The 16,478-nt window shown below is 51.4% G+C and overlaps 1 protein-coding gene across 1 annotated transcript in view; it reads left to right on the top strand.

Annotated features, from left to right (window-relative positions):
• The window catches only part of c3h20orf194 (chromosome 3 C20orf194 homolog), a 257,070-nt gene that overhangs the window by 164,697 nt on the left and 75,895 nt on the right, over positions 1-16,478 (top strand). Inside the window, exons 22-23 of the mRNA XM_038793206.1 lie at positions 3,746-3,892; positions 14,581-14,669. Coding sequence (XP_038649134.1) covers positions 3,746-3,892; positions 14,581-14,669 — 236 coding nt within the window. The remainder of the gene's footprint in view (positions 1-3,745; positions 3,893-14,580; positions 14,670-16,478) is intronic.

The following is a 16,478-nucleotide window of genomic DNA, read 5'->3' as shown; positions in this document are numbered from 1 at the left end:
TTTACCCTCCCCCCCTTCCTTTCCTTCCTCCCCCCCCCTTCCTTCCCCTCCCCCCCCCCCTTCCTTCCTACCTCCCCACCCCTTCCTCCTCCTTCCCCCCCCCCCCCTCCTCTTTCTTCCTCCTTCCCCCCCCCTTCCTTCCTCCCCCCCCCCCCTTCCTTTCCTTCCTCCCCCCCCCCCCCTTCCCTCCTCCTCCCCCCCCCCTTCTTCCCTCCCTCCCCCCCCCCTTCCTTCCTCCTCCCCCCCATTCCTTCTCTTCCCCCCCCCTTCCTTTCCTCCTCTCCCCCCCCCCTTCCTTCCTCCTCCCCCCCCTTCCTTCCCTCCTCTCCCCCCCTTCCTTCTCCTCCCCCCCCCCTTCCTTCCTCCTCCCCCCCTTCCTTCCTCCTCCCCCCCCCTTCCTTCTCCTCCCCCCCCCCTTCCTTCCTCCTCCTCCTCCCCCCCTCTTCCTTCCTCCCTCCCCCCCTTCCTTCCTTCCTCCCCCCCCCGTTCCTTCCTCCTCCTCCCCCCCCCTTTCCTTTCCTCCTCCCCCCTTCCTTCCTCCTCCCCCCCCCTTCCTTCCTCCTCCCCCCCCTTCCTTCCTCCTCCCCCCTTCCTTCCTCCTCCCCCCCCCTTCCTTCCTCCTCCCCCCCTTCCTTCCTCCTCCCCCCCCTTCCTTCCTCCTCCCCCCCTTCCTTCCTCCTCCCCCCCCTTCCTTCCTCCTCCCCCCCCCTTCCTTCCTCCTCCCCCCCTTCCTTCCTCCTCCCCCCTTCCTTCCTCCTCCCCCCCCCTTCCTTCCTCCTCCCCCCCCCCTTCCTTCCTCCTCCCCCCCCCTTCCTTCCTCCTCCCCCCCTTCCTTCCTCCTCCCCCCCTTCCTTCCTCCTCCCCCCCTTCCTTCCTCCTCCCCCCCTTCCTTCCTCCTCCCCCCCCTTCCTTCCTCCTCCCCCCCTTCCTTCCTCCTCCCCCCCTTCCTTCCTCCTCTCCCCCCCTTCCTTCCTCCTCCCCCCCCCTTCCTTCCTCCTCCCCCCCCTTCCTTCCTCCTCCCCCCCTTCCTTCCTCCACCCCCCCTTCCTTCCTCCCTCCACCCCCCCTTCCTTCCTCCACCCCCCCTTCCTTCCTCCTCCCCCCCCTTCCTTCCTCCTCCCCCCCCCCTCCTTCCTCCTCCCCCCCCCTTCCTTCCTTCCTCCTCCCCCCCCTTCCTTCCTCCTCCCCCCCCCCTTCCTTCCTCCTCCCCCCCCTTCCTTCCTCCTCCCCCCCCTTCCTTCCTCCTCCCCCCCCCTTCCTTCCTCCGTTAGTGGGGGGGGGGGGTGCGGCGTTAGTGGGGGTGGGGGGGTGCGGCGTTGGAGGGGGGTAGGGGTGGTGAAGGGGGTAGGGGTGGTGAGGGGGGGGTTGGGGTAGGGGCAGCGGCGTGCAGAGGAGGGGGGCGACGGATGCCCGGGGCCAACGCACCGTCGACCCCACTCTGCATGCAGCTGCCCCTACCCCAACCCCCCCCCTCACCACCCCTACCCCCTTCACCACCCCTACCCCCCTCCAACGCCGCACCCCCCCACCCCCCACTAACGCCACACCCCCCCCCCACTAACGGAGGAAGGAAGGGGGGGAGGAGGAAGGAAGGGGGGAGGAGGAAGGAAGGGGGGGGGAGGAGGAAGGAAGGGGGGGGAGGAGGAAGGAAGGGGGGGGGAGGAGGAAGGGGGGGGGAGGAGGAAGGAAGGGGGGGGAGGAGGAAGGAAGGGGGGGAGGAGGAAGGAAGGGGGGGGAGGAGGAAGGAAGGGGGGGAGGAGCAAGGAAGGGGGGGAGGAGCAAGGAAGGGGGGGGGAGGAGCAAGGAAGGGGGGGGGGAGGAGGAAGGAAGGGGGGGAGGAGGAAGGAAGGGGGGGAGGAGGAAGGAAGGGGGGGGAGGAGGAAGGAAGGGGGGGGGAGGAGGAAGGAAGGAAGGGGGGAGGAGGAAGGAAGGGGGGAGGAGGAAGGAAGGGGGGAAGGAGGAGAGAGGGGGGGTGTGGGTACCGGCCTTCAGAGGGAGGGGGGGGTGTGGGTACCGGCCTTCAGAGGGAGGGGGACGGGGTGTGGGTACCGGCGTTGAGGGGGGGGACCCGGCGTTGAGAGGGGGGGTTGCGGTGTTGCGAGAGATGGGGGGGGGCGGCGTTGGAGGGGGGTAGGGGTGGTGGGGAGGGGGATAGGGGTGCTGGGGAGGGGGGTAGGGGCGTTGGAGGGAGGTAGGGGTGAGGGGGGGGCATTTCAACATTTGTCGGTATTTTCTTTTCCTGGAGTTGCTTTTATGAATTTCAGACACATCGATACCAAGTGGACCAGGAGTTAAAGCCTATTAATTTCTCTCTTTTTTTTCTCTCTCATTATTAGTTAAAGGAGTAGAGATTGATTTATTCCTCAAAGCACCTCTTTGTGGTATTTATAGGGTTAATATCTCCCCCTTCTGTATCTTTAGTAGTTAAAGTAAAATCCTTTTTCTGAATAGTAATATTCTATACTGGGGAGCTGACTGGCAAATTCACCATTTAAAATTCTCTTCCTATTAAATTCCTCCCCTGGTTTTCTCGTCCCTATCTTTTTCATCTCCTCCAGCTCTAGAGCTCTGTTAGTAAGGAGAAACAAAGAAGAAGAACAACAAAGAAGACCTTTTGGTTTAGAAGTAGGGGAGTCCATACTGAGTTGAGCGAAAGAAGAAATGTTTATTTCTGGAGCTTCTGACAGATGACTCACCGGCCTGCTTTATACCAGAAGTGATTAGGTCACCTTTAGTGGGGAAGCACGTATTCCGTCAAGGACTCTGGGAATATGCGATATCCGACTCCGTACATCTCACATTGGTACAGGTTATTACAAAACTGTTTCCAGTGTCTGAAGAGGAGACAACCAAACCAAAGATTTAATAAGAAAACAGAAAATGCTGGAAAACCTCAGCAGGTCTGGCAGCATCTGTGGAGAGAGAAACTGGAGTTAGTTTTTGAGTCTGTATGACTTTTCAATTGGCAAAAGAGACAGAAGATATGTGGGGAGTGGGACAAATAATTATATAAGGTTTATGATAATTTGGAATGCTTTGCCTGACAAGATGTACCAACCTCCCCGAACAGGTGCTAGAATGTGGCAACTAGGGGCTTTTCACAGTAAATTCATTTGAAGCCTACTTGTGACAATAAACTATTTTCATTTCATTTTCAAGATGGTGGAAGCAGATTCAGCAGTAATTTTCAATAGGGATAAATACTTGAATTGGAGGTTAGGGAAAAAGGACAGGAGAATAGGATTGAATTGGACAGGCCTTTCAAGGAGCTGTCACAGGTGCAATGGATGAAATGGCCTCTTGCTGTGCTGTATCATAGAATGGCTACAGCACCGAAGGGGGCTGTTTGACCTGTTGTATTTGTTAATAATAATAATCACTTATTGTCACAAGTGGGCTTCGATGAAGTTACTGTTGTTCAAACTCTCAACAAGAGCAGTGCTTATAGTGCCACTCCACTGTCTTTCCTCCAAAGCCCTGAAAATATTTCTTCAGTTAATGATTATTCTGTTCCAGCAATCAGTTAGGACCAGTCCACATTGTAATCATATTTAATAAAACAAACTAGGTAACTGCAACAAATATTATTTCATTGCTTTTAATACTTAAATTAAGTGAAAAATGTATTTCTTTGACTGTCATTTTGTTTTTTCCTCAAACTCAATGAAACACTTGAATCAGAATTTTGCCCCAGATCAGATATTGATTTTGAGACTGTCACTAATGTATTTTTTTCATGCTCTAGAATTCCCCAGGTGTCGTTGCTGTACTTATCATTGAATACAAAAAATCTTTGCTTCCACATTTGCCCATCCATTTACACACCGCATCGAATTGCCTGATGTTTGCATTTATGCCAAGATCAAAAATCTATAAATCCTTTTACTCCCAGGTAAGAACATAAAGATAAATGAATGATTTCCGATAATCAAATGTTTCCCTAAAATGCCTTCTTGTAACATGGGAAGAAATTGATACAGTTTCCCACTGAAAGAGTTTATTCCAGTTTATAGAAAAGACAATCTCATGTGCTTGATTATTGCTATAACCAATAATTGACTTTTTAATAATCTTTACTAGTGTCACAAGTGGGCTTAATTAACACTGCAATGAAGTTACTATGAAAGCCCCTAATCACTACACTCCGGTGCCTGTTCGGGTATACTGAGGGAGAATTCAGAATGTCTATTTCACCTAACAAGCTGGGGCTGGTTTAGCTCACTCTGCTAAATCGCTGGCTTTTAAAGTGACCAAGCAGGCCAGCAGCACGGTTCGATTCCCGAATCAGCCTCCCCGGACAGGCGCCGGAATGTGGCGACTAGGGGCTTTTCACAGTAACTTCATTGAAGCCTACTCGTGACAATAAGCGATTTTCATTTACAGGGGCTGGTTTAGCTCACTCAGCTAAATCGCTGGCTTTTAAAGCAGACCAAGCAGGCCAGCAGCACGATTCGATTCCCGTACCAGTCTCCCCGGACAGGTGCCGGAATGTGGCGACTAGCGGCTTTTCACAGTAACTTCATTGAAGCCTACTCGTGACAATAAGCGATTTTCATTTTTTCATTTCATTTTTCAAGCATGTCTTTCAGAACTTGAGAGGAAACCGGAGGAAACCCACTCAGACACTGGGAGAATGTGCAGATTCCGCACAGACAGTGACCCAAGCCGGGAATCGAACCTGGGTCCCTGGTGCTGTGAAGCAACAGTGCTACCCACTGTGCTACCAGGGTGCCCTTTATATCAGATACCAGCTGGTATCTGATCAAATTAATAAACGTCTCATTAATATTCCCTTTAAAATGTAGCTGTTGAGCACGGCCAATTTTATTCCAGGATGTGAATCTTTTAAAAAATGTTACATGTCTGCAATAGCTGCATATGCGATATTTATCATGGAACAAGGCTCAGCAGGTACATTGCTGTTGTCTTTTAATCATTCAGAAAATTGCTATCAGTAAGCAATTTCCCTTTTCCTATCTCCCTTTTTTTGTGTCTCCTGACATACTTGCACTGTCAGAAAAAAAACTGTCCAAATAATTTCACTGAATGGATATATTTCTTTTTTTTTTAATAAACAATTTTATTGAGGTTTTTGGCTTTGTAAACAGTTACAAACATCAACGGAAAGAAAGCAAAAAAGGCAAAAATGTGCAAACATCCATGTACTTTTAATACTTCAATCGTAACATACTGCACGAGCCCGCTCCTCTCCCACTGGTACTACCCGCCATTTTTTCCCTCCTACTCTACTCTACTCTACCCTCCCCCCCCACCCCCTGCTGACGCTCACTCTCCCGCAAAGAAGTCAATAAATGGTTGCCACCTCCGGGCGAACCCCTGTACAGATCCCCTCAAGGCGAACTTAATTTTTTCCATACCCAGGAAACTCGACATGTCCGCAAGCCACAACTCAGTCTTCGGGGGCTTTGAGTCCCTCCACGCCAATAGTATTCGTCGCCGGGCTATCAGGGAAGCAAAGGCCATAGCATCGGCCTCTTTCTCCCCCTGGACTTCCGGGTCCTCCGAAACCCCAAAAATTGCCACCCCTGGACTCATCATCACCCTTGTTTTTAGCACCCGGGACATGATCCTCGCAAATCCCTCCCAGTACCCCCTCAGCTTAGGGCATGCCCAAAACATGTGAACGTGGTTCGCTGGTCCTCCCGCGCATGCAGCGCATTTGTCCTCTATCCCAAAGAATTTGCTCATCAGAGCCACCGTCATATGGGCCCGGTGAACGACCTTAAATTGAATCAGCCTGAGCCTAGCACATGTCGCGGTCGAATTTACCCTACTCGGGGCCTCTGCCCACAGCCCGTCCTCCATTTCCCCGCCTAGCTCCTCCTCCCATTTAAATTTCAGTTCCTCTGTCTGGCACCCTTCCTCCCTCATAAGCACCTTATAAATACCCAAGACTCTACCCTCCCCTTCTTCCCCCCTAGAGACTATTCTGTCTAGGATCCCCATTGGCGAGCGGCGTGGGAAAGATGGGACCTGTCTACGAACAAAGTCCCGCAACTGTAGGTACCTAAAATCATTTCCCCTTACCAACCCAAATTTGTCCTCCAAGCTCCTCAAACTCGCAAAGCTCTCTTCCAGGAACATATCACCCACCCCCGCCCGCCGCCATACTCGGAACCCCCCATCCATACTCCCGGGGGCAAACCGATGGTTGCGCAGATTGGCGCCCAGACAGACGCCCCCATCTCCCCTACATGCCTCCTCCACTGGCCCCATATCCGCAGGGTCGCCACCACTACCAGGGCTGGTGGTGTACTTGGCCGGTGGCAGCGGTAGAGGAGCCGTGACCAGGGCTGCCAAGCTGGAGCCCCTGCACGAAGCCGCCTCCACCTGCTCCCAAATAGACCCCGTACCCACCATCCACTTCCTTATCATAGCGATGTTGGCCGCCCAGTAATAATTAATCAGACTCGGCAAAGCCAGCCCTCCCTCGCTGCGGTTCCTCTCCAACATCGCCTTCTTCACCCGCGGGGATTTTCCCGCCCAGACAAAGCTCATGATCATCCTGTTAACTCTTTTGAAGAAGGACTGGGATAAAGATCGGGAGGCACTGAAAAATAAACAGAAATCTAGGGAGGATTGTCATCTTTACAGTCTGCACTCTCCCTGCCAGCGACAGCGGGAGTGCATCCCATCTCCGAAACTCTCCTCTTCATTTGCTCCACCACCCTGGCCAACTTTAACTTGTGCAGCCTGCCCCAGTCTCGTGCCACCTGGATTCCCAAATACCGGAAATTTTCCTCAACCAGCCTAAACGGTAGCCCTCTCAATCTGTTCTCCTGGCCCCTTGCCTGTACCACAAACATTTCACTCTTGGCCGTATTTAATTTGTATCCTGAGAACTGGCCGAACTTCCTCAGCATTCCCAGTATACTTCCCATCCCGGCCACTGGGTCCGACATGTACAGGAGCAGGTCGTCTGCGTAAAGAGAGACCCTATGTTCTACCCCGCCCCTCACCATCCCCTTCCATCCCTCTGCGGCTCTCAGCGCAATCGCCAGCGGCTCTATGGCCAGCGCAAACAGCAGCGGGGAGAGCGGGCAGCCCTCTCTGGTCCCTCGGTACAACCTAAAGTACTTCGACACTTCTCTGTTAGTCCTGACGCTGGCCCTCGGGGCCTGATATAATAACTTGATCCAATCCACCAATCCCTCCCCGAACCCGAACCGTCCGAGCACCTCCCATAGATAGTCCCACTTCACCCGGTCAAAGGCCTCCTCGGCGTCCATTGCCACCACTACCTCCACCTCCCTACCCGCCGGGGGCATCGTTCTCACATTAAGTAATCTTCTCAGGTTGGCCGCCAGCTGCCTACCTTTCACGAACCCAGTTTGGTCCTCCCCAATCACCTCCGGTACACAGTCCTCCATTCTAACCGCCAGTACCTTTGCCAGGAGCTTGGCGTCAACATTAATCAGGGAGATTGGCCTGTAGAACCCGCACGCCTCCGGGTCTTTACCCCGCTTCAATATCAGTGATATAGTGGCTTGCGACATTGTCGACAGCAGGGTCCCTCTGTCCCTTGCCTCATTTTGAAAACCCTCGCCAAGACCGGGCCCACCAGCTCAGAAAACTTCCTATAGAACTCTACTGGGTATCTATCCGGCCCCGGGGCTTTCCCCGACTGCATGGTCTTTAGGCCCCCCAATACCTCCTCCACTCTAATCGGGGCCCCCAGCTCATCCACTCGCCCCCACCTACTGTTGGGAAGGTTAACCCGTCCAGAAACCTTTTCATCTCCTCCGGTTCTTCCGGCGGCTCCGAAGTATACAGCTTGCGATAGAAGTCCCGGAATACCTTATTCAATCCTGCCAGGTCCTCCACTTTGCACACCTCCCCATCCCTCACTCTACCTATTTCCCTGGCCGCCTCCCTCCTCCTGAGTTGCTGCGCTAACAGTCTGCTAACCTTTTCCCCATGCTCGTACACCGCTCCCCTCGCCTTCCTAAGCTGTTCCACGGCCCTACTCGTGGATAGTGCCCCCAGTTCCGCCTGTAGTCTCTGCCTCTCCCTGAGTAAAACCTCCCCCGGGGACTCCGCGTGCTCTTCGTCTATCCGACCCATTTCCCTGACCAATCTATCCATCTCTGCCCTGTCTGCCTTGGCTCTGTGGGCCCCAATTGAAATCAGCTCCCCCCGCACTACTACCTTTAGCGCCTCCCACAGGGTCGCCGCTGAGACCTCCCCAGTGTCATTCACCTGCAAGTAATTTTGCATACACCTCCGAAGCCTCTCACAGATCCCCTCCTCCAACAGCAGTCCCACGTCTATCCTCCATTGCGGGCGTTGGTAGCTCGCTCCCCCCGATCTGCAGGTCTACCCAGTGCGGGGCATGGTCTGAGATAGTAATTGCCGAGTATTCCGTGTTCTTTACCTCCCCTATACAATCCCTGCTTAGTACGAAGAAATCTATCCTAGAATATACTTTATGGATGTGCGAGTAAAACGAGTAGCCCCTTCCCCTATCTCTCCAGGGGTCCACTGCCCCCATTTGCTCCATAAACCCTTTCAGCTCCCTTGCCATTGCTGGGAGTCTTCCCGTTCTGGGACACGACCGATCCGAAGCCGGGTCAAGGACCATGTTAAAGTCTCCCCCCATTATTAGCCTGCGAGAGTCCAGGTCCGGGATCTTCCCCAGCACTCTTTTAATGAAGTCCACTTCCACAGTTCGGGGCATATATATTCACCAGCACCACTCTTCTCCCCTCCAGACTGCCCCGTACCATCAGGTATCTGCCCCCCTCCTGTCTGCGGCTATGCCCTCCGCCTCAAATTGCACCCGCTTGTTGATCATGATTGCCACCCACCTGGACTTCGAGTCCAAGTCCGAGTGGAAGACCTGGCTAATCCAACCCTTCCTTAGCCTGGTCTGGTCAGACACTTTCAGATGTGTCTCCTGTAACATAATTACGTTCGCCCTCAGAGTCCGCAAGTGCGCGAACACACGCACCCTCTTAACCGTCCCATTCAGTCCCTTGACGTTCCAGGTGATCAGCCTGGTCGGGGGGCACAACCCACCCCTCCCCCACCACAGCAGCCATAGCCTTTCTCGGGCCGGCCCTCGGCCCGTGCGTCGCACCATTCCTGGCCCGCCCGTTGGCTGCCTCCACCCTCGACCTCCTTTCCAGTGCCTATTTCATGTCCCTCTCACGTCAGCAGAACAACCCCCCCCCCCCCCCCCCCCCCCCCAACCACATCCCCCGATACCCCCACCCCTGCCATCCACTGGCTGTGATCTCTCTCTTCCCCCCCACCTGACTCCCTTTACTAGACAATCTGCTAGCCCGGTGACTCAACACTCCGGCGCCTTCCTGTCTCATTCCCATTGTTTCTCCGTCCCACTCCCCGGCGCCCCATCCCCCTCTCCAACCCACTGGAGCAAGCCGGCTCCAGTGTCCTCCGCGAGCTGCACAAAAAGTACAAATCCGCCCAAAAAGGAAAAAACAGAAAAAAGAGGAAAAAACAAAAAAAACCTTGAGAAAAAAGAGAAAAAAAGAAAACCCCCCAAACCAATGTCCATGAACAAAGGAAAGAGTCCCAAATGTTCAGCTTGGCACCTTTGGCCCAGCAAACCGTTGAACAGCAGTCCAGGCCCATTCGGCGTACCTTCCCATGGTAATCCTCGGGCCCTAATTCGCGTCCGTGGGGCCTCTTTTCGGGACCAGCCCCTGATCCCTCGTAAAATCCATCGCTTCTTCAGGCTCGGAGAAGTAGTGGTGTTGACCCTGGTGCGTGACCCATAAGCGAGCCGGGAACAGCAGACCAAACTCCACGTGCTTCTTGAACAGCACCTCCTTGACATTCTTAAAGGCTGCTCGCCGCCGAGCCACCACCTGGCTTGGGTCCTGGTAAATGCGGAGAACACTGTTGTTCCACGTGCTGCTCCTGGCGCTCTTTGCCCACCGCAGCACCCGCTCCTTGTCCACGAACCTGTGGAACCTAATCACCATCGGGCAGGGGGGTCCGCCCGGCCGCCCCTGCCTCGCCTGCACTCTGTGTGCCCCCTCCAGCTCCGGCGGTCGCGGAAAGGCTTCGGCCCCCATCAGCTGCATCAATAGGTCTGCTACAAACGCTGCGGCATCAGCTCCCTCAGCCCCCTCCGGGAGGCCGACCATCCTCGGGTTGTTCCTGCGGACTCTATTCTCCAGCTCCTCCACTCTGTCCAGCAGTCTTCTCTGCCGCTCTTTCAGCCCGTCAACTTCTAGCGCCGCAACCGCCTACGCATCCGTCTGCTCCTCCACCGCCTCTCCCAGCTCCTTAACTTTAACATCTTGCGCATCCAGCCTCTGGTTCAGCTGATCCACCGCTTTCTGGATTGGGTCCAAGCTGTCCCGCTTCAGCACTTCAAAACTGGACTTCATTACCTGGAGCATGTTATCCAGCGCCTGCTGGATTGCTGAGTCCAGGGTCCGTGTGTCCGCCATCTTAGGTCCCAGGTAATTTTCTTCAGGTCCTTGCCTCTGTCCCTTTTTCTCCTTTTTCTTCTTCCTTCTGGACTCCCGCTGTTCCATGTGCTGCAGCCCGCTCCTCAGCACTTTCGCTGCCGCCTTCCTTCTCCCAGCTCCTTAACTTTTACCTCTTGAGCATCTGAAGTGGGTCCAAGTTGTCCTGCTTCAGCGACTCCAAAACTGTTTTTCTTCACTTGGAGCAAGAAAGGTCCGTGTGTCCGCCATCTTAAGTTCCAGGTCAGCTTCCTCTGCTCCTTGCCTCTGTCTCTTTCTCTCTCTCCTCCTCTACTTCCCACGGTTCCATCGATTGCAGCCCGCTCTCCAGCACTATCGCGGCCGCCTTTTTGCCGCTCCGTGGTCCCGCTATCGCGGGGAATCAGCCCTAAAGCCCCGCCGGAGTGAGAGCCCGCCGAATGTACGGCTCACTCGAACATCGCCGCCACCGGAAGTCCTGAATGGATATATTTCAAGCAGTAAATGTCTGAAAATAGTGGTGTTCATTCATCTAATATCCTAATTAATTATTTGGGTGCCTGTCAGTCACCTTTGTGGGGATTATTACTATTATTATGCCATTAAAATGTTACCTTTCATTTGTCATGTCTCCTGAAGCGACAGTGTTTATGCTCCTTATTCAAGTAAAACATTTTTTACCCAGTCTATTCCCAATAGTTACTCATTTATGGATAAAATGCAGCATTTATTCAAATTCAGTCTATGCTGTATTTGCTTAGAGTGCATTTTTCAAAGCTAAAATTGAACGCTTCAGCTAATCCTTTTGTTTGTGCTTTCAGGAGTTATTTACAGTTTATTGTTTAGCTCATGTGACCTGCTGATGCTGCAATTGTCTCATATTAATTAATAGCCAGGTACACACAGCAATTGTGAAGTCTCAAAATTTGTTAATTATTCCATGGCCTGGGACTTGCAGCTCTTGTCTGACAATTATATGAAGTACTAGATTACGTTACTAAGGAATACATATGTTACTTAGTAAGGAATTAGACCAACTCCATTTGGATACATAGAAGTTACAAACTGATGGATTTTGAGCACGTTGACCCAATTTCTATCATGCAGCTGTTCAGTCTAATCTTGATAATACAAGGCAGAATTTTCCGGCCTGTTGAAGGCAGGATCGGGGTGAACAGCCTGGAAAATCCTGGGTTGATATTGGGGTAGGATCCTTATGTGATCCTGCTTTTTGTTGCTTTCCCTGGAGAGCGATTGAAGGAGAGCAGGAACTCTCATTGGATCTGCCAGACAAATAATTAAGAAGTGATTGAGGTTATTACGCCAATTATTGAAATGAAATGAAAATCGCTTATTGTCACAAGTAGGCCTCAAATGAAGTTACTGTGAAAAAGCCCCTGATCGTCACATTCCGCCGTCTGTTCGGGGAGGCTGGTACGGGAATTGAACCCGCGCTGCTGGCCTGCCTTGGTCTGCTGTCAAAGCCAGCGATTTAGCCCTGTGCTAAACAAGCACCCTGCTATAACACTGAATCCTGGAGCTTCCAGCCACAACTGAAAGTGCAAACTCCACACAGTAACCTGAGGCTGGAATTGAACCCGGGTCTCTGGAGCTGTGAGGCAACAGTGGTAACCACTATGCCACCGTGTCTAATGATGATCATGAAACCATTGCCGATTGTCGGAAAAAGAACATCTGGTTCACTCATGTCCTTGAGGGAAGGAAATGTTCCGTCTTTACCCGGTCTGGCCTGCATGTGACACCAGACCCACACAGTGATGCTCTCCCCCGCCCCACTGAAATGGCCCAGCAAGCCACTCCGTTCAAGGGAAATTTGGAATGGGCAATAAATGCTGGAGCGGCGAGCGATGCCCACATCCCAAGAACAATTTTTTAAAAACGGCTCCATAAGTGGAACCTAGCCAACCTGTTGGAGAAGGTAAAGAGGGACCTGCGGTGATGGGACTCACTCCCATTATACCTGGCGAGAAAGGTTCAGATGATAAAAATTAATGTGCTGCCAAAGTTCCTCTTCCTATACTGATCACGATGTGGAGATGCCGGCGTTGGACTGGCACAGTAAGAAGTCTTACAACACCAGCCTTCAGAACAGTGACCACGACATCACACAACCCTGCCATGGCAATCTCTGCAAGACATGCCAGATCATCGACATGGATACCACCATTACACGTGAGAACACTACCCACCAGGTACGCAGTACATACTCGTGCGACTCGGCCAACGTTGTCTACCTCATACGCTGCAGGAAAGGATGTCCCGAAGCGTGGTACATTGGCGAGACCATGCAGACGCTGCGACAACAAATGAACCGACATCGCGCGACAATCACCAGGCAGGAATGTTCCCTTCCAGTCGGGTAACACTTCAGCAGTCAAGGGCATTCAGCCTCTGATCTCCGGGTAAGCGTTCTCCAAGGTGGCCCTCAGGACGCGCGGCAATGCAGAATCGCCGAGCAGAAACTTATAGCCAAGTTCGCACACATGAGTGCGGTCTCAACCGGGACCTGGGATTCATGTCGCATTACATTCATCCCCCACCTTCTGGCCTGGGCTTGCAAAATCCTACCAACTGTCCTGGCTTGAGACAATTCACACCTCTTTAACCTGGGGTTACCCCTATCTCTGGATCTGTAAAGACTTAATCACTTGCTAATGCTCGCATTCTAAGCATTGTCTGGCATCTTTGAATTTGTCTATAATATATGTTTCTGGAACATACCTCTTCATTCACCTGAGGAAGGAGCAGTGCTCTGAAAGCTAGTGTTTGAAACAAACATGTTGGACTTTAACCTGGTGTTGTCAGACTTCTTACTATACTGATCGCCCCTGATCTTTATCGTCACGTCCTTCTTCACCAGGGTTGACAAAATAATAATGGACTTTGTCTGAGTGGGAAAGAATCCTCGAGTACGGAAACATCCAACAATGAGGGCGACACATGGGAAGCCTGGCTCTGCCGAACCTCCTATTCTATCATTGGGCAGCAAATGCAGAGAGAGTGTGGGGGTGGTTGGGAAAGCTAGAGGCAGAATGGGTCCAGATGGAGGAGAACGGGGGTGTTCCTCCAAGCTCTGGCCACCCTCACTCCCAGCACCCCGCCAACCACATACACGAGGAGCCTGGTGGTAGAAGCCACATTAAGGACCTGGAACCAGTTCAGGCACCACTTCTAGGTGGGATGTCTGTTGCGGCCCCCATTTGCAGGAACCATAAATCTATACGAGCAAAAATAGACCGCACTTTCAGGATTTGGACAGTGGACGGAGGGGTGCTGACGGTGAGGGGACATGTATATGGACGGTAGAGCAACAACCCTGGGGAAACTAACAGAGAAGCCTCGGTATGGATTCTCTGGTGAGGCCCTCCATTTCGCACTCGCGCCCACGTATTTCCTGACTGTGTGGGGGTGCCCATAATGGGAAACCCCATTGGCCGGAATGGAGAATCCTGCTGCGGACGGGGATGCGCCGCACCAGAAAGCAGGTGTGGTGGGACGGAGACTCCTGCCCTTCAACTCTCGAAAGGGAATGAGCTTTGATACTTGCAGCTATGAGCCTTCCTCTGCAAGTAGACCACAATCTTCCTACAGATACCGGACAAACCCTACTGGCCAGACTGGTCGCACCGGACTTACTCTGGGGAAGTAAATGTGGCGACACATACAGATGACTGTTAGAAGAGGTAAGGGCCCCACTGGACGAGACACAATACAAATGGGAGCAGAAGTTGTGCATTGAGATGGGGGAGGACTCTCGATCAAAGCTCGACACAGGATCAACTCTACTTCTTTTGCGCAGGGCTGAGCCTAACGCAACTAAAGGTGGTGTACAGAGCACACCTAACCAGGAGAAAGATATAAGCCATGATCGAATGGCAGAGCAGATCCGATGGGCCAATGTCTTATGGTCTTATGATATTTTCACTGAAATCTACTGGTATTTTTAAGAGATAATCTTTATTGATAATTTTTATGACTGCCTTATCCGCCTTAACTTTTCTCATTTTTAAAATCATTCTTTGGAACAAGCTGGTTAGATGGGCAAAATTGTACACTTGAGAGATGTCTATATTCTTGTAAAAATAGCTTTAAATTTGAATTTGATATTATATTGTAGGTGATGTCTCCATGGCAGCAAGAGGGAGAGTCAGGAATTACACTAAAAATGTGTCAGAGTAATCAATTATCTGAAGAGCTGAGAAAGCTGTAAGTAATTTGTTTGGCCAGACAAGGATTTTAGACATTAAAGCAGGAATTACAATTTTCTTAAATTTACATTTGTTAATTTTATCTCTAATACTTTCCGCTGTTACCTTTCAGTCAACAGGTTCGGGTACTTACTAAACGGTTTTGTTTCCGATATTTATCTACTTTATCATTTTGATTGGCTTACTGGAAGCAGGTTTGAATTTAAGCAGACTTCATCAATGCGCAGATTATTCAGTCTCTATGCATATGAACCCAGTTTTAGAGTCATTATGGCATAGAAGGAGACCATTTGGTCCATCAAATCCATGCTCGCTCGCAAGAGCAATACAATCCATTTAATTCCCCCATTAAATCCCCATAGTTCTGCTCATTTATTTCTCTCAAATTGCCGATACCATTTTAATTTGAAATAATTGATTGTCTCCGCTTCCAGCAACCACATTTTCTCCCTGCATCCCTTGCCAAAATTTTTAAATCTGTCTCTCCTAGTCCATGTATCAACAGTTTATGGGAACAGCTTTTCTTGTGTACCACATAATTTTGTACACCTCTATCAAATCTCTCGTCAACTCCTTTCAGGAGAATTACCCCAATTTCTTCAATCTTACTTGGTAGCTCAAATCCCCAATACCTGAATCTATTATGACCTATCTCCTCTGCGTCCTCTCGAGGAGCCTCAAAACTTGTATGCAGAAGTGGATGCAATACTCCAGATGCTGGGTTATACGTGCACCTGCCGGATATGTTTTTGGTGGGATGTGCACATAAAATAGATCAGGTGGCTATCCCACCTCCCTCCTGCCCACCCCTGAGCTCACTGGCATTATATGCTACATGGGCAGGCTACTAATTTCATGCCTGTCCACCATAATTAAATAGATAATTACAAGTTATTTATGCTTGTTAACAAAACTATAGATTTAAATGTTAAACTTCCCACACCATAACATGGTTGTCTTGGCAGTCGGGTGGGAGTAGGTGGGCCATTTGTAAAGACAAGCATGTACAAAGTTGGATGGGTGGGGGTCGCATTATCTCATTGAGGTGGGGATGCCCTGCACATATCAGGGCAATCCCACCAAGGTGTCACTCCCCCTCTTCCCCCTGTGCTACCTGCCTGACAGAACACGGCCGGCCTCTATCTTCGTCCACCCCTCCCCACTCAAATTATCATTTGCACCTCCTCCAGGGCAATCTTCTTTTTCTTTACTTGTCCCATTACCACCCACTTTTGTTTGCACCTCAATCCCTTTTGCCATTTCATGTTTCCTATCTGCCCTATCGCAGAACTTATTGGGTTTTTTTACCTTCCTTTTTTACCCCTCCCTCTGTCCCTGTATTTTTGGGGCAGCCATGTTCTTCTTCAACCACCTTCCTGCAGTGCCTACTATTCGGCTCAAGCACTGCCATGAGTGTAGGAACTGCTGGTCAATTGGATAGACTGGCAAATCCTGAGGACAGGACTTACTCCCAAGTGATGCATAGAAATTTCATTTTCACTATTGTAGCCCCTCTGCAATGTATTATGGCCACGGGGCGGGCTGGCATGGAGTGAGCCAGCTTCAGCTGACTTTACTTCTGGGACGGGGAGGGTAGAACAATATACTCTCCCGTAAAATGTAACCCTAGTTATGCCTGAACAAAGTCTTCATGAAGTTCACTACAGTATAATTTCCCTGCTTTTGTGCTCCGCTTTTGTCCCTGCAGGCGCTTTGAAACTGTGCATCTTATCCTTTCTGCCAAAATGTATTGTCTCACATTTTAAAATAAATTCAATTTGCTACTTGTCTGCCTATTCTGTCAGCC

This window comes from Scyliorhinus canicula, chromosome 3 (genome assembly GCF_902713615.1).
Source record: "Scyliorhinus canicula chromosome 3, sScyCan1.1, whole genome shotgun sequence".
NCBI classification, from domain to species: domain Eukaryota; kingdom Metazoa; phylum Chordata; class Chondrichthyes; order Carcharhiniformes; family Scyliorhinidae; genus Scyliorhinus; species Scyliorhinus canicula.
Note: the sequence above shows the minus strand (reverse complement) of the source record. Positions and strands in the feature narration are given on the sequence as shown.